Below are 20809 nucleotides of genomic sequence, written 5' to 3'. Positions count from 1 at the left end.
GCCTGTCGCCGACCGGCCTGCGGCCTAGCGGGTGGGCTGGGGCATGGGCGGGCGCTCCTGTGAATCTCGGGGATTGATGGAATGACCCAGGTGACCGAGGGTCGGGCGGGAGCCCGGAGGTCAAACAAGTGTTTGTGAGCGGCCGGAGATTGACGGAGTAGAGCCTAAAAGGGACGCTTTCTCCGGGAGGAGGCCTTGGGAGAGCCGGCCTTTGTAGTGAAATGGGTGTCTTGGAGAGGAATGGGCGGTTCTGGGATGAAGCAGGTGGTCTGAGAGGAGGGGCATTTTTTCTGCCCCCGGGCTGAGGGTAGGGATGGAAGCTTGGCCTGAGTTTCCCAGAGGTTGAGGCTGTCACTTCAGCACCTGCCCTGGCACCAGAAGGTAATGGGAGGAGGGGTAAGTGCTAGGATAAAGGGCAAAGCTGTGCCAGGACCCTGGGTCCTTTCCTTTCTGCTTCCTGTGGCTAGATCCCTTCTAGATGTTCCTTGGGAAGAGGGCCTACGTGCTGCTGGCACAAGGGGTGCCCTGGCAGGGAGGCTCTGCTGCCCGAGGCTGCCTACAGGCCTTCTACACCGTTTTTATGTTTCTTTTGTTATCTCTTTGAATTCTGTGCTTATGGTGGGGATCTGCCAATGACCCAGGAGGCTGTCTCTGCCCCTTGCTACCTCTAGGCTGAGAATCGAGAATCCGGGAGGAGCTGTGGCCACAGACCCATTGTGTTTAGCCATGTAGGCTACCTTGCTGTCTCTACATAGCCCTGTGTGCAGGTATTCCCTATAAGGGAAAATCAACAGCTCCTGCCCTCCCTGGACCCTACAGCTAAAGTCAGAGCTGGGTACCCGGGTTGGCTTTGGGACCTGTAGGAAGGCTGGTAGCTGAAGGCACATACCATTCGCGTTCTGATGGAGCCCTTGGGATGGTGGGCTGTGTGTAGCAGATGGTTCTGGGAAGCGAGCTTGACCTGGCTGAGGGAAGGCTGCCCAGTCTGGCTGGTGGAGCCCAGCTGGCCTTAGAGCAATTGTATTTTCACTCAACTCTCTCCACTAGCTACACTGACCAGAAAAAATGGACTTTCTGTCCTATCCCCCCACCCCATCCTCATGCTGTGCCACTTATTCCCACAACAGCCCTTGGAATAAGCAAATGAACATTTAATCTAATGCCTGCTGGGTGCCATGCATGGCATCAACCAGTGCTATATTTGCATTTGACAATGGTCTTTAAACATCCTCTGAGGTGGAATATTACCCCCATTTTGCAGATGAAGAAACTGAGTCTCAGAGAGGTGAAGTGACTTGCCCAAGATCACGGCAATTGTAAGTGGCCAAACCAGAATTTATACCCAGGTCTGTCTTACTTCCAGTCTAGTACATTTTCTAATATATCTGCTGGAAACAGAGTGGGAGAAACCAGGGAATTTCTGCCTATTCTAGCCCATGGTTTGCTTCATGCCTGCTATTGAGATCATGCTTTAGCTTTTTGAAAATACTTCCCATCTGTTGCCCCACTTTATCCTTATAGCATTCCTGGGAGGTAAGTAGAACAGGAATATAATAATAGGTACTGTGTATTGAGTGCTTACTGGGCAGTAGGCACTATTAAGCACTTTACATGCAGGATTAAGCACTTTACATGCAGAACCCAACCCTGTAGGGCTAGGTTCTAACTATCATCATCCCCATTTTGTAGATGAGGGTGCTGAGGCTCAGAGAGATTAAATGGCTTCTCCAGGGTCACACAGCTAGTAAATGGAGTAGAATTTAAACCCACAGCGTTCTGTCATGGGATCTGTGAGCTTAATCCTCCAAATGTGCCAAATAGCAATAATAATAGTTCCTAGGAATAGGAGCTAATGTTTACATGATGTTTTAAGATTTATAGACATCATCACATATAATATCCCCCAAACCTCGTGAATTAGTTTTGGGATGTATTATCTTCATCCCATTTTCCAGGTGAAGAAACTGAGGTACAGATAGGCAGGACTAGAACCTCTGCTTCCCAAGTCCCAGTGTTCCTTATGGGATCCCTTTTGTCTGCTCACATTCAACCCTTTCTCCTTCAGATCACTTCTCCCTGGGCTCCCAGGCCTTCCTGCGGCAGCCCCCACCTGGGCCATGTCTTCCTCAGATGAAGAGACGCTCAGTGAGCGGTCATGTCGGAGCGAGCGGTCTTGTCGGAGTGAGCGATCTTACAGGAGCGAGCGGTCAGGGAGCCTGTCTCCCTGTCCCCCAGGGGACACCTTGCCCTGGAACCTGCCACTGCATGAGCAGAAAAAGCGGAAAAGCCAGGATTCGGTGCTGGACCCTGCAGAGCGTGCTGTGGTTAGAGTCGCTGGTAAGAGGGGTCCCCCAGCAGGCTGGATGCTGTGGGTGTGAGGGAGGAATGGGCCAGGGTGCAGCAGCTGTGTGGGGAGCCGAGGGGTCCTCACTAGGGTTTCTGACAAAGCAGCCATAATCTGATTTGTTATTATTATTCTTGGAAAGATGTTGAAATAACATTAACGAAAAACTCCAAAGAGGAAAATCTGCCACCTCTGTGCTCACATGACACCTGTTTTCATTTCTGCACCTTCTTCCCTGTCTTTGTCTCCATTCAGTTATATTTTCTATGCAGTTGCCTTCATGGCTTAGGTACCATTCTGCATCTGACTCTTTTTAGTTACTCTTATATTAAAAAGATTTTCCATATTGCACTTTAGACTTTATAGTTACCATTTCTAAAAACTGTCTACTATTTCATGATTTTCTAAATCCTACTATTTTTTCACTTTTTGACTATATTAGATGATGCTGCTGAGAACATGGTTAAGAATGATTTGACTTTTGTTATTTCCTTATAATGAAATCCTTGGAGGCCACAGTTTTACTTGTATTGCCTTTCAAAAGTGGTGTACATGCTGACCTTTAACACAGTGTGAAGGCTGGGGCTACCTTCTGTGGTGGGATGTGCCCAGCTGTTTGCCAAGCAGCAGTGCAGTGCAGTAGTTATGAGTGTAAGCTTTGGAATCAGAGAGGGTAGGGTGCTGGATTGTGGCCCTGCCACTGACCAACTGTGTGACTCTGGGCAAGTCCCTTATTCTATCTCAGTGTCACTTTCCTTGTCTTAAGAATGCCCACTGTGCAGGGATGCCTTGAAGGTGAGATCAGATAATGTGTGGAAAGCCCTTAGCACAGTTTTTGTCTCAATAAGGAGATGCTTCCACTGAAGGCATCCACAGCTGCCTCCCCGAAGTGTGCTCAGCATCTCAGCAGGGTGTTGGTGCTACAGTACAGATAGGAAGATAGAGCAGTGCCTGCAGCTAATTCAGTGACATCACCCGCTTTCAAGCCATCACCAAGGCCTGTACTGCTACCTTCTTTGTGTCCCTCAAATAATACAGCCACCCCCTCCACTGTGTCATCTCTCACCTGGACCTTCCAATGAGCATTTAATAGCTCTTCCTCTCTTAGTCTTGCCACTATCCTCCACATGACTAATAGAGTATTATTTTTCTAAAATACAAACCTCAATAACACATATTCTATTTTATGAAATGAAGTTTTGCCTGTACAACACTTCATTAAAAATACAATAAAAAACAAAATAAAATACAAACCTAATTCGATTACTCAGCTGCTTAAAAACCACCTTTGGCTCCTAATTTCCTGCGGAATAAAGGCTTCCGCATAAAGACCAATCAAAATTACTTACCTCTTCAGCTTCACCTGCCAGCACCTCTACCCCCAATTTCCCTGCCACAGTACACTGTAACTTGCCCCCCCAAAGGGATGCATCTTGCAGGATGAAACCACCACGCTTTAATTTTCTTCTCTGCAAGATGCTGGTAAACCCTCCTCCTCTTTTAAGTGCCGCCTCCTCTGTCCTTAATGCCCCTAGTGGTATCCAAAGCTTCCTCCTCCGCTCTAACAGTCATACATTTCTCTCCTCCATGTTCCCTTGTTCAATGTAGCAGTTAACCCACAGGGTGCCCATCACTCCCTTAGAACAGTGAGCAATTTGGGACGTGTCTTATGTTTTGAGTCCCTGAGGGCTGCACAGGGCCTTGTGCATGCTAGAGATCGACTGGTATTGAATGACTGAATGAATGCTGAATGAGTGTTTTGAGGATATTATGTGATGTGACAGATTGTGATCCAGAAACAGGCACTGAGCTGTAACAGAAAGTTAGAGAAAGGCTTATGTGGGCTCAGGTAATCAGGAAAGGAATTTAGAGGGAGTGAGCTCCAAGTGAGGAGACAGCAGTGGGGCCTGGAAGGCAGGAGGGAGAGTTTGAGCTCTTTCTAGGGGGCAACGAGGAGTCCTTGGAGGAAGTCCTTCTCAAAACCTTTGGGCCTGGAGCATCAGCCAGTAACAGAATTTTAGAGCTGTCCCTAGGGTGCAGGAAGGGCTTTACTTGTCCCCAGTCTTGAAGGGCCATAACTCAGGGCCCTGAAGACTCGTAAACCTCTTTCTCCTGAAGACAGAGTGGGCTGTCTCATTCTTCCTTCTTTATACGCTCTGCCTCCATCACTCATCACTCATGCATACTTAGATCGCTTTGTGATGATTTCCACTTCCAGTCTTCTCTGAGGAGGTCCACGGGATGATTTCCCTGCTGCTTCAGATTTGGAGTCCAGAATAGAAGTGGAGTGGACTCAAGGAGGCTTAATTTTACACAGGCAAGGCTCCTAAGGACCCTGCTGGGTCAACTGAGCAAAGGGATGGCAGGTGCTGTGCTGTACTGTGTTTCTGGCATAGATGCCGATCTCCTTTGCATCCTGACACTGCTGAATGCCTCTTTTGAGGAGGGGGCTGGGCCAGTGAGGCTGAAAATGGGGAGACTGCCATGGTTAAAAATAACTTGTGCACTGCAGTTGGGCGTGTTTCTTTAGCAGGAGAGGAGAGAAGCAGCAGAGACGAGGCGGGACTGCGACTTTAGGGTCTTGCTGAAATCTTCATGTGATTTTAGAATGCTGTGGGGGCTCCACCAGAGTAATGGAAAACGCAGCCTTAGCTCTGCAGGAACTCCTTCACAGGAGGTGCAGGAGGGGCATGTCTGGGAGACCCCGGATGCTCTGAAGCTCTCTGAAGCAGAACTTTCATTGTGGGAGGAAATGAAATCAGTCTTACACTGGAAGCCAGCTGTGGCCTGTGCAATTTTCTTCTCCCCCTGGATCTTGCTTATGAAGCCAAGTGGGGGTGTCTGAATCACTCTTACCAAATAGAGAGCTTCCCTTTCCCTGGCCCACTCCGTGTCCTGAGCTGGTCTTAGGGCCTCGCCCTTGCTTGAGAGGCCTGTTGGGGCAAGCCTGGTGGTCACACATGTCAGAATAGAGAGGGATGTTGGGGCTGAGAAACCTGCTGATTTCAAACAGGTTTTAGGGTGCTGAACCTTGTTCTTCCTCCCATCTTCCTATTCTCATCCTTTCCCTCCATTTGTTTCTCCTTCTTCTTTGCCAGCCATATTCTCCACTCCCTAAGCCCAGCCACATTCAAATGTAACAAGAGTCACTAATGAAAGTGTCTTGTTTCTGTTTATCAGCTTTATGGTTTACACAGAGATTTCAAAATAACTCTGTTAGGCAGGACATATGTTAGCATCCGAGGCTCAGAGGGTTTAAGGGACTTGCCTATAGTTACACAGGACTGGTAAACACAGATCTTCTAACTCCAAGTACATTGCACTTTCTTTTTATTGAGACAGAGTCTCACTCTGCCACCCAGGCTGGAGTGCAGTGGCGCGATCTCAACTCACCGCAACCTTCATCTCCCGGGTTCAAGCAATTCTCCTGCCTCAGCCTCCCAAGTAGTAGGGATTACAGGCGTGTGCCACCATGCCCAGCTAATTTTCGTATTTTTAGTAGAGATGGGGTTTCACCATGTTGGTCAGGCTGGTCTTGAATTCCTGACCTCAGGTGATCTGCTTGCCTCAGCCTCCCAAAGTGCTGGGATTACAGGAGTGAGCCACTGCACATGTCCCTGTACATTGTTATTTCTATTTCCTTAGGCAATACCTGGCAACTAGGCCAGTCTGGATCTTCTGTAGTTGACAGTCTAAATCTCCACACTCATCTGAGAGACTTGGTCACTTCCGGGAAAGGTCTCAGGATCCTGGTCTATAGAAACAGGAAAGGGGAGAGACAAAGATCTTGGAAAATTTGCCTCTTCCCCTCTGGCTTTCTGTCTTTAGTGAAGAGCAGTAGAAATATTCTTACTTAATGGTGGGAAGCAACAAGAAAGTGGGGCGCTAGGGAGCTTAGTCTAGCAAGGAGTACAACCCCAAAGGGTAGAAACAAAGAGAGGAAGAAATGATGTATCCCTTGGGACCTGTATGTATGTTGAGAACAGGGTACAAGACAGGGTGTCACATGGCTGTACACTGCACAACCTTGGGGGTGTGATTCACATCACATTTGTTGTCATTGCAGATGTGTACATTTATTATTACAAGTTTCCTGCAGATGGCAGTAACACATCTTGAAGAAGGGCTCATGTTTGGGCTAGGGCACAGTAGGGTGCAGGAAGGTTCCACCATCTACCCATCAGTGAGGTATTCATTCGTCTAACATCACATAATCAGGACCCTCCCTGTCCTTGGCATTGATAGTCAAAGAAGACTGAAGATGTGGTCCCTTCTGCATGGAACTCAGTCTAGTGGAGAGGACAGAAGGGAAAAAGGCCGGGTGTAGTGTCTCACACCTGTAATCCCAGCATTTTGGGAGGCCGAGGCAGGAGAATCGCTAGAGCTAAGGAGTTCAAGACCAGCCTAGGAGACCCTGTCTCTATTTTTTTTGTTTTTGAGTAGTTAGAAGGGAAAAAATAATTATATCCCCGTATGTGTTGTGAAAAAGGGGAGTGCAGTGACTCAGAGCTAAGGATTGGACCCCTCTCTGGTTGTTCATTTATTCATTCATTCAACTAAAAAAGGGATTAAGCTATGTGCCAGTAGAAAGCATCTATGGGATTCATTCCTGGGAGTATCAGCAAATGCTGCTGAAATGATCATTCCCAACATCTGCTCCATTGTGGCCTTCTAGTCAGATGGCAATTGTCTCTCTACACAGCCCTTGTTTCAGTTGGCTTTATATTCACATTCATTGTTCCCAAGTTCATTTCCCTCACCAGCTCTGGAGCTCTCTGTAGTCAGGAGTCCCATCTTACCCTTTTTGCCCCGGGACAGAGAGTCATGAGAGCACTACCTGGTCAAAAGCTGGAGCTTACTCCTCTGGGCCCATGTGTCTCTCCTCCAGGTTGGAAGCTCTGAGAAGACATCTCACAGGTACCTCTCTGCTCATTCATTCATTCAATAAAAAAATGGAGTAAGCTCCTGCCACGTGCCAGGCACTGTGGAGACAACTGAATCTGAAGTCACAAGACTTAGACAAATGACTTTGCTTCTTGAATCCTCAGTTTCCGTATCTGTAAAAGGGAGACGGTGATAAAGGGTGTAAAAGGGAGATGAATGAGAATCAGAATGTGCTGGAAAAACACAGGTTCACATGGCCTATTACTGCACTTAGCAGTGTCATTCCTTGTAACCTCCCTGGCAGCCAGATGAGGCAGTGGAGACTCAGGAGGCCAGCAGTTTCCCAGGCCAGCAAAGAAGGGACCCAAGCCTCTTATTTCTGTCCCCTTCTCTTGTTCTTTAGGTCTTTGTCAGGGAGCAGATGGAAGTGGCTTATTCTGGCCAAGCTGTGAGTGGGAAGAAGGGAATGCAGGGATGGGAAATGGAACCCTAAAGACAATCTAATTGGGAATCCTTACTCCTGAGCTGGCAACCTTCCTTGCCCTGAGGCTCTTCGAGTTTTGTATCCAGGAAGGCTCCTCCTCCTTCCCAGCTTCTCTTCTTCTTCCTGGCGGTGTCCTCAGAGTCTCTGGCCCTGTCCTGGAGCTTGGTTTCAGTAGCAGAAGAGATGAGCAGAAGAGAGTGCCCTGAAAGTGGGGCAGAATAAATTGTAGCTACACACCACCAGCTCAGCTCCAGCTCTTTGAAAGTAAATCTGGGTCACATTAGCTGTGGGCTGGAACATGACCACGTGGGCAGAATTCTGTGCAGGCAGCAGAAAAGACAGCCAATCTGTCCTTTCTCTGAGATGCAGGGCCCCTGTGGGACCCCAGATGGCGAGGGAAGGTGGTTTCTGGATTGCAAGGTGTAATGTCGTCTTAACGCCATCATGCTTTTCTAGTGGCTTCCTAGGTGACATAGAGAAAGGTATGGAATGGCAGTTTGGCTCATGCCCTTCTGTTTGTTATGGGAGAAGCCTATGCTGAAGGTAGGAATGCAGGGGAAGGACTGGTTACTTTGGGGACCATGGAAGGCCATCATTTCTCAGTCTCATGGGCTCAAGGGTTAGATGCCACCAGAGTAGCTGACACTGCAGCAAGATCTAGGACTGCACTTGTTCTTTATTTCAGCAGTACTGCCCTTGAGGAAAGGTCTGTGAACAGATCCATCATCACTAAAATGTTATATGGATGCTGGCTGGCCTCCTCATTCTGGTTGCTGTGGCTAGGGCCTGCCATGATTCGGCCCTGCCACTGCCTGTTGCCACCTGTCAGTTAGAAGCCTGCCAGCCTCTTCTTCTGTCTTGGCTTTCCTGTAGGAGCAGAATGGGTGCTCCTTGCTGGAATCTCTGCCTGGATCTGGGATGCTGCTACAGGAAAGGTCTGAAGTCCCTATAACTTGAAGGGTGATGATTATGGGCTGAAGCTTCTGTCCTAAGCTGTGCCTCACCCCTACCCCAGAAGATACCAGGCTTTTGCCTTGTGGTCAGGGGAGGATTCTGCCTGGGGCCTCAGTGGGTGTCTTCAGGGATGCCCTCTCCGGCTTATTCACACATTTCCTCATGTGCTCACTCTTCCATTCATTCATGCAAAGGACTGGCTTTGGGAGTCAGCTGGAGTCCTAGTTTCCATTGCTCACTTACTAATTGGGTGACCCTGGGATGTTAGTAACCTCATTGAGCCTCAGTTTCTTACTGTTAAAATGGGGGAGCAAGAGCACTACCTCAGAGACTTGCACAGTAGACTAAATGAGGTAGCTGGGAGTAGGATGCTTGGCCCAGTACCTGCTATATAGTCAGCCCTTAATACTTTTCTTTTGAGACAGAGTCTCACTCTGTTGCCAGACTGAAGTGCAGTGGTGTGATCTTGGCTCACTGAAGCCTCCACCTCCCAAGTTCAAGCGATTCTCCTGCCTTAGCCTCTGGAGTAGCTGGGACTACAGGTGCGCGCCGCCCCGCCCAGATAATTTTTGTATTTTTAGTAGAGATGGGTTTCACCATGTTGGCCAGGATGGTCTTGATGTTTTGACCTCGTGATCTGCCCGGCTTGGCCTCCCAAAGTGCTCGGATTACAGCCACTGTACCCGGCTGCCCTTGATACATATTAGCTCTTTTCATTAGTATCATTAATTCACTCATACATTTGTTCATAGATTCATGAATGTGCTGATTTATCCCCTTGCTTATTCACTGATTACACACTTGCTTATTTAACAAATATCCCTAGGGCTACTTTGTTCTAGGCTCAGACTGCACTTCAGAGCCCAGCTCCTGCCTATGAAGACAGTTAGAATGCGGCATGAGCTGAGCTACGGTGCAAGTCCAAAGAGTTCTGAGGAAGTTCTGGAAGGGAAGGGACTTCTACTCCTGCCCCTCCCGGGCTTAGAGCAATGATAGCATTTCTTCTGGAGCTGGGAAAAGAAATACGAATTAGCCAGGACAACCTGAAGAGACAGGGCACTTCCCGGTGGTTTGCATCTATTCTTGCTCTCCTTTCTTTGGCTTTAGTAGGAAGGAAAGAAGGGAAATGAAGAGAGAAGAGCTGGTGAGAATTAGGAACTAAAGAATCTAGAGGGTGGTTTGGGGAGTCTCCGGACTCAGTTTAGGAGCGCCTGAGAGCTGGTGCCAGCTGGAATCCTCCGGTGAATAATAGCTGGTAAAGCCACTGTGTAGAGTCCTAGATGTGTGCCAGGCATTTTACATACATCATTTAATCCTCATAGAACCCTGGGAAGTAGTTACTATTCTCAACAGAAATGTTAAGGAACTTTTCTGAGGTTATACATTGACCAAATAATGGAGCTGGGATTCAGCATTACTTAATGTGCATGGCGCCCCCTGGCCCTCAACATGTACAATATGCCCTTTGGAGTTATTCAAGTGCTGAGTTTCGGGTCTGCCTAACTCCAAAGCCCTGGCACTTTTCAGGATATTTCAAACATGCTAAAGTAGTGAGACTAGTACAATGAACTCCCATCACCCAGAAACGAGAATGATCAATTCATGGCCAATTTTATTTCATTCATACGCTCCTGTCAGTGGAAAAAACACAGTTCCTGTTGCTTCTTTTTCTTTCTTTTCTTTTTTTTGAGACGGAGTCTCACTCTGTTGCCCAGGCTGGAGTGCTGTGGCACCATCTCAGCTCACTGCAACCTCCACTTCCCGGGTTCAAGCGATTCTCTGCCTCAGCTCCCCAAGTAACTGGGATTACAGGCACCCAACACCACGCCCGGCTAATTATTTTGTATTTTTTAGTAGAGACAGGGTTTCACCATCTTGGCCAGGCTGGTCTTATACTCCTGACCTCGTGATCTGCCCACCTGGGCCTCCCAAAGTGCTGGGATTACAGGGTGAGCCACCGTGCCCAGCCAGTTCCTGTTTTTTTTTTGAGACGGAGTCTCGCTCTGTCGCCCAGGCTGGAGTGCAGTGGCCAGATCTCAGCTCACTGCAAGCTCCGCCTCCCAGGTTCATGCCGTTCTCCTGCCTCAGCCTCCAGAGTAGCTGGGACTACAGGCACCCACCACCTCGCCCGGCTAGTTTTTTGTATGTTTTAGTAGAGATGGGGTTTCACCGTGTTAGCCAGGATGGTCTCGATCTCCTGACCTCGTGATCCACCCGTCTCGGCCTCCCAAAGTGCTGGGATTACAGGCTTGAGCCACCGCGCCCCGCCCAGTTCCTGTTTTTCTATTCTCTTACTCAACAATCAACACAGAAGACTTCTGTGACCCCAATATATGTGGGGATTTCTCCCCGCCAGCAAGTTAAACAATAGTTCTGCAGTGGACACCAGCGGGGTGTCCCCAGTTTAATTATGACACTGTCTACCTGGAAATAGCATCAGAGTTCACAGTTTGAGGGTTCAGTCTCCAAGACATTCCCCCACTCCACTACTTTTTTTGGGGGGGGAGACGGTGTCTTGTTCTTGTTGCCCAGGCTGGAGTGCAATGGCGCAATCTCTGCTCACTGCAACCTCCGCCTCCTGGGTTCAAGCGATTCTCCTACCTCAGCCTTCCAAGTAGCTGGAATTACATGTGCGTGCCACCATACCTGGCTAATTTTTTTTTTTTTTTTTTTTTTTGAGACGGAGTCTCGCTCTGTCACCAAGCTGGAGTGCAGTGGCGTGATCTCAGCTCATTGCAACCTCTGCCTCCCGGGTTCAAGTGATTCTCCTGCCTCAGCCTCCTGAGTAGCTGGGACTGCAGGCACGCACCACCACGCCTGGCTAATTTTTGTATTTTTAGTAGAGATGGGGTTTCACCTTGTTGGCCAGGATGGTCTTAATCTCTTGACCTTGTGATCCACCCACCTTGGCCGCCCAAAGTGCTGGGATTACAGGTGTGAACCACTGCGCCCGGCTGAGGGATTCTTTCTTTTCTTTCTTTTCTTTTTTTTTTTTTTTTTGAGACAGAGTCTTGCTCTTTTGCCCATGCTGGAGTGCAGTGGTGTGATCTTGGCTCACTGCAACCTCTGCCTCCTGGGTTCTCCTGTCTCAGCCTCCTGAGTAGCTGGGATTACAGGTGTATGCCACCATGCCCAGCTAATTTTTATATTTGTAGTGGAGGTGGGGTTTCACCATGTTGGCCAGGCTGGTCTCAAACTCCTGACCTCAGGCGATCCACCTGTCTCGGCCTCCCAAAGTGCTGGGATTACAGGCATGAGCCACTGTGCTGAGCCCACCCCACTCCACTTCTAATGCCAATCACAAGACCCAAATTGTTTTTACTTGTGCTTCTGACTGACTGGCTATAAATGGGGTGCTGGCTGGGTGCAGTGACTCATACCTGTAATCCCAGCATTTTGAGAGGCCAAGGTGGGAGGATCTCTTGAAGCCAGGAGTTCAAGACCAGCCTGGGTAATACAGTGAGACCCTGTCTATACAAAAAATAAAACGAAGTTAGCCAGGCAGGAGAATCGCTTGAACCCGGGAGGTGGAGGTTGTGGTGAACTGAGATTGCGCCATTGCACTTCAGCCTGGGTAAGAAGAGTGAAATTTTGTCTCAAAAAAAAAAAAAAAAAAGAGAGAGAGAAGGAAAGAAAGAAATTAGCCAGGCATGGTGGTGTGCACCTGTAGTACCAACTACTCAGGATGCTGAGGTGGGAGGATTGCTTGAGGCTGGGAGGTCGAGGCTGCAGTGAGCTGAGATTGTGCACTGTACTCTAGCCTGGGCTACAGAGTGAGACTGGATCTCAAAACAAACAAAACAGAAACCAGAAAACACACAGAGGATACAGGTGAAGAGATGCAGAGGGCAAGGGCAAGGTATGGAAGAAGGAATGTGGAGCTTCCATGCCCTCCCTTATATGCCACCCTTCACGAATCTTCACGAGTTCAGTTATCCTGGAAGCTCCCTGAATCTTAGGCCTTTCAGGGAGACTTCCTTGGGTAGGCATGATTGACAACCATGTAGAAATGTGATTGGGCAAAAAGGGTATGGTCTAACACTAACAGTGTGGAAACCCAGCAAAGCCTGGCTGTTCAGATTCTTCTTGGATTTTCTGTGCAGCATTCCTTCCCCCAGGATATGGGGCAAGACTCCTGAAATAGGGGCCTCATGATTACAGTCAGAAATGTGGGGGAAGGCGGCCGGGCGCCGTGGATCATGACTGTAATCCCAGCACTTTGGGAGGCTGAGGTAGGCGGATCACGAGGTTAAGAGATCGAGACCAACCTGGCCAACATGGTGAAACCTTGTCTCTACCAAAAATACAAAAATTTAGCTGGGCTTGGTGGTGTGCACCTGTAGTCCCAGCTACTCAGGAGGCTGAGGCAGGAGAATCACTTGAACCCAGGAGGAGGAGGTTGCAGTGAGCTGAGATCACACCACTGCACTCCAGTCTGGCAACAGAGCAAGACTCTGTCTCAGAAAAAAAAAAAAAATTATCGGGGAAGCCTGAGAGTGGTGGCTCACACATATAATCCCAGCACTTTGGGAGGCCGAGGAAGGAGGATCACTTGACGCCAAAAGTTCAAGACCAGCCTGGGCAACATAGTGAGGCCACCATCTCCACACACACACACAAATTAGTCAGGTGTGGTGGTGCATGCCTGTAGTCCCAGCTAATTGGGAGGCTGAGATGGGAGGATCCCTTGAGCCCTGGAGGTCACTGCTGCAGTGAGCTATGATTGTACCACTACACTCCAGCATAAGCAACATAGTGAGACCTTGTCTCTACAGAGAATCAAAAAATAAGCCAGGGGTAGTGGCACATACCTGTGGTCCCAGCCACTCAGGAGGCTGAGGTGGGAGGATCATTTGAGCCAGGGAGATTGAGGCTGCAGTGACCCGTGACCATCATCCAGCCTGAGCGACACAGTGAGATCCTGTCTAAAAAAAAAATAATAATAATTGCAAGGAAGATTGAGTCCTGCTTTGGGAGGAAAAAGAAACAGGTGAAAGGAGGGCAGAAGGTCAGAAAGATTGTTTTCTAAGACTTGCTTTGCTTCTGAGGTCTACAGTGCCTCAACATTATAGCAGAAAACTATGACAAGGGCGCTATAGAAGTTATGAGCCAGGAACTGTGGACAAAAAACCCATATATTGCAACCCCACTTCTCCCTCCCCAGTTATGTATAAGAAGTTTCCAGTAGCTGGTCGTGGTGACTCACGCCTGTAATCCCAGCTACTCGGGAGGCTGAGGCAGGAGAATCACTTGAACCGGGAGGCAGAGGTTGCATTGAGTCGAGATTGTGCCACTGCACTCCAGCCTAGGTGACAGAGCAAGACTCTGTCTCAAAAAAAAAAAAAAAAAAAATCAGAAAGTTTCAGTAATCACATTTACCTTCCTCAGTTTTTGTTTTTGAGACAGAGTCTTGCTGTGTAGCCCAGGCTGCAGTGCAGTGGCACAATTATAGCTCACTGCAACTTCAAACTCCTTCACTTCCCTCACTTTTTAACCATTATATTATACTACCTTTCCTCTATTAGTAAATATAACAGTTTATCTGCTTCAGAATCCATGTCTGAGGACTGGAACCACTGCCACCTGACCTACTGCCCAGAGTCTCCATGAGGGATTCTTTTTTTTTTTTTCCAAGATGGACTCTTGCTCTGTCACTCAGGCCGGAGTGCAGTGGTGTGATCTTGGCTCACTGCAACCTCTGCCTCTCGAGTTCAAGTAATTCTCCTGCCTCGGCCTCCCGAGTAGCTGGGATTACAGGTACCCGCCACCACGCCCAGCTAATTTTTGTATTTGTGGTAGATATGGGGTTTCATCATGTTGGCCAGGCTGGTCTCGAACTCCTCACCTCAGATGATCTGCCCACCTCAGCCTCCTACAGTGCTGGGATTACAGGAATGAACCACCGTGCCCGGCCTCTTCATGAAGGATTCTTTTTTTTTTTTTTGAGACGGAGTCTCGCTCTGTCGCCCACACTGGAGTGCAGTGGCGCGATCTCGGCTCACTGCAAGCTCCGCCTCCCGAGTTCATGTCATTCTCCTGCCTCAGCCTCCCGAGTAGCTGGGACCACAGGCGCCCACCACCACGCCCGGCTAATTTTTTGTATTTTTAGTAGAGACGGGGTTTCACCGTGTTAGCCAGGATGGTCTTGATCTCCTGACCTTGTGATCCACCCGCCTCGGCCTCTCAAAGTGCTGGGATTACAGGCATGATGTAATCCCAGCAGGCATGATGTAATCCCACACAGGCTCATGCCACTGCACCCGGCCTTCATGAGGGATTCTAACACCCAGATGTTCAGGCTCCAGGGGCAGTGTGTCCCTCCTAGCGTTGCTTGGCTGATCCTCTGGTCCTTCCAGCTTGAGGTTCAGGCTCTGCTCGCAGAACACACAGAGGTAGGCTAGAGTCTATCTGGTTCTGTTCTGCCAGTATAATTAAACAAAATGTCCCAAAAATGAGTTTCAAGGATTCAATCTTGACAGACTGAAGTTGAGTTGCAATAGGACTGAGGTCCTTAACATCATCGTGGGAGGATGGCACAGTGGCTCATGCCTCTAACCTCAGAACTTTAGGAGGCCAAGGTGGGTGGATCACTTGAGCTCAGGGGTTCAACATCAGCCTGGATTACATGGCGAAACCCCATCTCTACAAAAAATACAAAAATACAAAAATTAGCTGGGAGCGGTGGTGTGTACCTGTAGTACAAGCTATTTGGGGGACTGAGGATAGAGGATCACTTGAGCCCAGGAGGTTGAGGCAGCAGTGAGCCATGTTCATGCCACTGCACTCCAGCCTGCTGGGTGACAAAGCGAAACCCTGTCTCAAAAAAAAAAAAAAAAAAAAAAAAAATTCATCAAGGGAATGAGTTCTGTTTTCGTCATAGGGGCCTGTGCCCCAGGACTGCCCTGATGCTGGTGAACTGCTTCACGTGACTCTGATCTCAACTGAGAGCAGTGGTCACCACTCTTAAGGGCCTCTCCCGGCCTCAGTGATTTGTGCTCTTTCCAGGCTGCCTGTTAGTGCCCCTTTAGAGGTTTCTACCCTGAGGTGGTGTTGGATGGGGAGCTGTGGTTTCAAGTGAAGGGAAGTTTCATAGATAAAAATAAAGCCACACCTCACAGTTTGGGGAACCTCCCAATTCCCCAAAGAGTATAGACTCCCTCAGAGGACCCACACAGGTTAAGACCCTGTCCTGCCTCAGAGCAGGAAGGGAGATTGGGTGTGGTTCAGCAGGGCTCACATTAGCCTGATTCCTTCAAGAGTGAAGATAAAAACAGTTTTACTGACAAAGAAGCTGGGAGACAGCAGAGGGGCCAATATCTTTTATAACTGCTATTGTTAGGTTCCGAATGACAGCCTTGGTGCTCAGCATCTTACATGCTGTATTTGACCTAATCCTCAAAACAACTTTAGGAGGCAGATGTGCTATAGCAGAGGAAGCAGAAACCCAGAGAGTTCGGTAACTTGCTCAAAGTCTCCCAGCCAGTAAGGGGCCATGCTTGGAATGGTGCTAGCTCTGCCTAGGGCAACCCACTGCCTCTCCCATTACAAGGAACAGTAGTTTAATAACAGCTAACATCTGTGTAGCACTTCAAGGTTCACAGAGTGCCTTAACACCCATTATCTCCACTGTGCCTTGGGAAGCCGGCGCAGTGAGGCCTTCCACGCCCCTTTGGGATAGCTGCCTGTCAGGGGTCCAGCCTCTGCTCATTTCCCCCAGGAAGCATGGGAGATTCTTTGGAATTGACTCTGACAAGCCACGGGAGAGGCCTAGGGAGAGGCTGAGGTGGAGCGACTTGGCCAGTTGCTATGGTAACCCAGATGGCTGAGTAACCATTTTGAGGGTTGCTATAGTGATGAGCTGCTGGTGGCAGGGATCTTGTCTTCCTGGGTGGCTGGCACCCTCCAGGCCTCTTAAATTAAGATGTTGCACTTTCTGAACAGAAGAGGGCAGCATGAGAGCAGGCAAAGGCTTCTTACCCCAGAGCGGATTTGGGAACTTGAGGCAAAGCTTAGAAACGGTTTCAAGGAGCTGGGCAGAAAGGGAGCTTTGGCTGGTGCTCAAGAGGCTGGTGGAGCTTCACTTCTGAGACTAGAACCAGGTAATTTTCTTCCAAGAGCTGGTCAAAGGATAATGTTTGGAGCTGCCCCTTTGGTGCCTGGCATCAGCTACTATTGGGGAATATAAAAGGCACAGCAGACAGCTACCCTTGCAAGGAGGAATGGAAAGAATATGTGCATGTGTGTGCACACACACAATCACTCAATCACTCAATCACTACTAGCAAATAATTTCTTTTCTTTTCTCTCTTTCTTTCTTTTTTTTTCTTTTTCTTTCTTTTTTTTTTTTTTTTTTTTTGAGATGGAGTTTTGCTCTTGTTGCCCAGGCTGGAGTGCAATGGCATGATCTCGGCTCACTGCAACCTCTGCCTCCCGGGTTCAAGTGGTTCTCCTGCCTCAGTTTCCCAAGTAGCTGGGATTACAGGTGCCCGCCACCACGCCCAGCTAATTTTTTGTATTTTTGGTAGAGACGGGGTTTCACCATATTGGTCAGGCTGGCGTCGAACTCCTAACCTCAGGTGATCTGCCTGCCCTGGCCTCCCAAAGTGCTGGGATTACAGGCATGAGCCACCATGCCTGGTCTAAGAATTTCTTTATAAAGCATCAGTTAACACATAAAATAATGCAGCATGAACCAAAGGTGAAGAAGAGCTGGGAATAAACTTCCTAGAGGTTGAGGAAGGAGCACTAGCAGAAAGAGAAATAATTTTGTACTTCCCTTTTTCCTCCCTACACATGAAGTGCCCTCAGCCCTTGACCAGTGAGTGGACATTGAGCTGGGTTCTCAGCTGTCTTGAATCAGATCTGGCTCCCTCCCTCAACCCCCATATGAGTTCAGTGAGGCATCCATTCCTTCAGCAAATATTTATTGAATATCTACTACGTGCAAAGTATTGTGTTAGGCCCAGTGATGAAGAAAGATGAAGTAGATGTCTTTGCTGTCAAGAACCTATAAAGTAGGAGGTTAAGGAGGCAGTGATACAGACATCCACAGTACATGTACCTGGAGTTCAAGACCAACACAGTGAGACCCTGTCTCTATAAAAAAATTTTTTTAAAAAGCCGGGTACAGAGGCTCACACCTGTAATCCCAGCACTTTGGGAGGTTGAGGCAGGCTGACTACTTGAGCCCAAGAGTTCGAGACCAGCCTGGATAGCATGGTGAAATCCTGTCTCCACAAACAGTACAAAAATTAGCTGGGGTGTTGGCACCTGCCTGTAGTCCTAGTTGCTGGTGGGTTGGTTGGTGGGGGCGCTGAGGCAGGAGGATTGCTTGAGCCTAAGAGGCAGAGGTGTCAGTGAGCCGAGACTGTGCCACCGCACTCCAGCCTGGGTGATAGAGTAAGATGCTGCCTCTAAATAAATAAATAGAAAAAAAATTCATGTCATTTGGGGTGAACTTTCAAGGTAGATTTCAGTAGGTGGAGTTGGGGGATGGGACATTCTAGGCAAAGCCTCAGAGTTTGATTATAGGGAAACGAGGTATACACACGAGTGTCATAGCAGATCAGCCTGAAAAGGAAGATAGATGTCTAAATATGGAAGACTTGGAATTCCAGGCTTAGAATAAGGGATGCTGTGAGACAAACATACTCTCTCCTTAAATACTCCAGCCTTCCAGCAGTCAGTAGTCAGAGACAGCCAAGTATTTTAGGATCATCTGGTTCACTCATTCATGCATTTAATCAAAAATTTAGGCTGGGTGCGGTGGCTCATGCCTGTAATCCCAGAGCTTTGGGAGGCTGAGGCGGGCAGATTACCTGAGGTCAGGAGTTCGAGACTAGCCTGGTCAACAAGGCGAAACCCTATCTCTACTAAAAATACAAAAATTACCCAGGCATGGTGGCGGGTGCCTATAATCCCCGCTACTCGAGAGACTGAGGCAGGAGAATCTCTTGAACTCGGGAGGTGGAGGTTGCAGTGAGCCGAGATCGCACCATTGCACTCCAGCCTGGGTGACAGAGTGAGACTCCGTCTCAAAAAAAAAAAAAAAAAAAAAAAAAAGATTAAACAAATATACAAATGTGTGTGTGTGTGTGTGTGTATGTATGTATGTATATGTATATTTTTAGAGACTGAATTTTGCCATGTTACCCAGGCTAATCTTGAACTCCTGTGCTCAAGTGATCCTACTGCCTTGGCCTCCCAAAGTGTTGGGATTACAGGTGTGAGCCACCATGCATAGTATTAAAGAAATAGTTGACCGGATGTAGTGGCTCACACCTGTAACCCCAGCACTTTGGGAGGCTGAGGTGGGCGGATTACCTGAGGTTATAAGTTCGAGACTAGCCTGGCCAACAAGGTGAAACCCCATCTCCACTAAAAATACAAAAATTAGCCAGGCGTGGTGGTGGGCGCCTGTAATCCCAGCTACTGGAGAGACTAAGGCAGGAGAATCGCTTGAACCTGGGAGGTGGAGGTTGCAGTGAACCGAGATCGCGCCATTGCACTCCAGCCTGGGTGACAAAGCGAGACTCCGTCTCAAAAATAAATAAATAAACAAACGTGTGTGTGTGTATATGTATTTTTTAGAGATCAAACTTTGCCATGTTGCCCAGGCTGGTCCTGAACTCCTGGGCTCAAGCAGTCCTCCGGCCTCGGCCTCCCAAAGTGTTGGGATTACAGGTGTGAGCCACCATGCACAGCATTAAAGAAATAGTTGTCTGGGCGTGGTGGATCATGCCTGTAATCCCAGCACTTTGGGAGGCTGAGGTGGGCAGTTCATGAGGTCAGGAGATTGAGACCATCCTGGCTAACATGGTGAAACTCCGTCTCTACTAAAAATACCAAAAATTAGCTGGGCGTGTTGGCGGGCACCTGTAGTCCCAGCTACTCAGGAGGCTGAGGCAGGAGAATGGTGTAAACCTGCGAGGTGGAGGTTGCAGTGAGCCGAGATCGCGCTGCTGCACTCCAGCCTGGGTGACAGAGCAAGATTCTGTCTCAAAAAAAGAAAAAGAAATAGTTAATGACTGCCCTATATGTGCAGTGCCAGATCATTTGCTAGGTAGTAAGGACCCTGTGGTGAATTAGATGACAAACAGTCCCAGCCCTCAGGGAGCTTACGATTTAGTAAGGATGAAAGACACTGTACCATAACTTCAAGTGTGATGAGTATTACCAAAGGGTAGAGGAGGACCTATTTATTTGGGGGGGGGCGGTCAAGGAAGGCTTCCCCATGGGGAATTTCAGCAGAAGCATGGGTAGGAGTGCGCCAGGCCAAAGGAGAGTGATAAAGGATTATAATCTGGGAGGAAAGCCAGTTGGATGGCCCTGAGGCGAGATAACACATTTGAGGTGCTAAAGCAATAGAAAGTGGCAGGGCTTTAAGGATAGGGGCATTTGATGAGGCTTTAATTGGGAGAACACCAAGGATAAAGGACTTTAATTTCCTTGTATTACTCTTCTCCTCCACTAGATGCCCTTCCGAGTACATCCTTCTGCTTCCCCCATTGCAGCCTTCTTAGAAATGCAGCAGCAGTCTCACCCATCAGGAGCGAAAGAAAATCAAAGCCCAAAAGGAGAAAGGCTCAGAGCTTTTGCGACTGTGTGGTCTGGCTATAAATTTAGACTGTTGCTTGAAAGAAGCGAAAAACCTCCCCTTCGTAGACTTCCTTCTTCCCATCCCCCCGTCAGCCGGCTTTGTTCCTCTAGCCTTGTAAAATTTTCTCTGTATAAAACAGGAACATCAGCCAAACATGTGGACTTCCCCGCTTTCCATTCATTAGAAGAATGCATTATTTCAAAATCTCCTGGGAGCATTTAAATGCAAATTTTGTCAAGAAAGCAATTTGAGTCTTAGAGAAGCCCTCTAGCCACAACCCAAAGCAGAAGTTTCTTCTTTGATTTCTGTGTTTCTTAAAAGCAATCTCAACTCCTTGCCTTCTCCCCACAACCCCCCCCAGGTCTTCTCTGATTCTCACGGCAGACTCTTCCCCTTTTTGCCCCTGTTCTTTCTTCACCTTTGGCAAGCATCAGTGACACATCTTGAAGAATCTGCTCACAAAGTGGCGCGTGTAGCAGCCCCAGGAGGGAATGGAGGGACTTTTCTATGTACTGTAATGGACATAAGGAGGCAGATGTCTGTG

General features: G+C 48.4%; 1 protein-coding gene across 1 annotated transcript; it reads left to right on the top strand.

The window, feature by feature from the left end:
* Positions 1-2117: 2117 nt before the first annotated feature.
* Positions 2118-20285, top strand: LOC111529567 (microtubule-actin cross-linking factor 1-like). The gene is made up of 2 exons (XM_023196464.2): positions 2118-2337; positions 20140-20285. Exons 1-2 carry the CDS (start codon positions 2118-2120, stop codon positions 20283-20285), a joined length of 366 nt encoding a protein of 121 aa, XP_023052232.2.
* Positions 20286-20809: the final 524 nt, after the last annotated feature.

The sequence above is a fragment of the Piliocolobus tephrosceles genome, chromosome 1, assembly GCF_002776525.5.
Source record: "Piliocolobus tephrosceles isolate RC106 chromosome 1, ASM277652v3, whole genome shotgun sequence".
Taxonomy (NCBI): domain Eukaryota; kingdom Metazoa; phylum Chordata; class Mammalia; order Primates; family Cercopithecidae; genus Piliocolobus; species Piliocolobus tephrosceles.
Note: the sequence above shows the minus strand (reverse complement) of the source record. Positions and strands in the feature narration are given on the sequence as shown.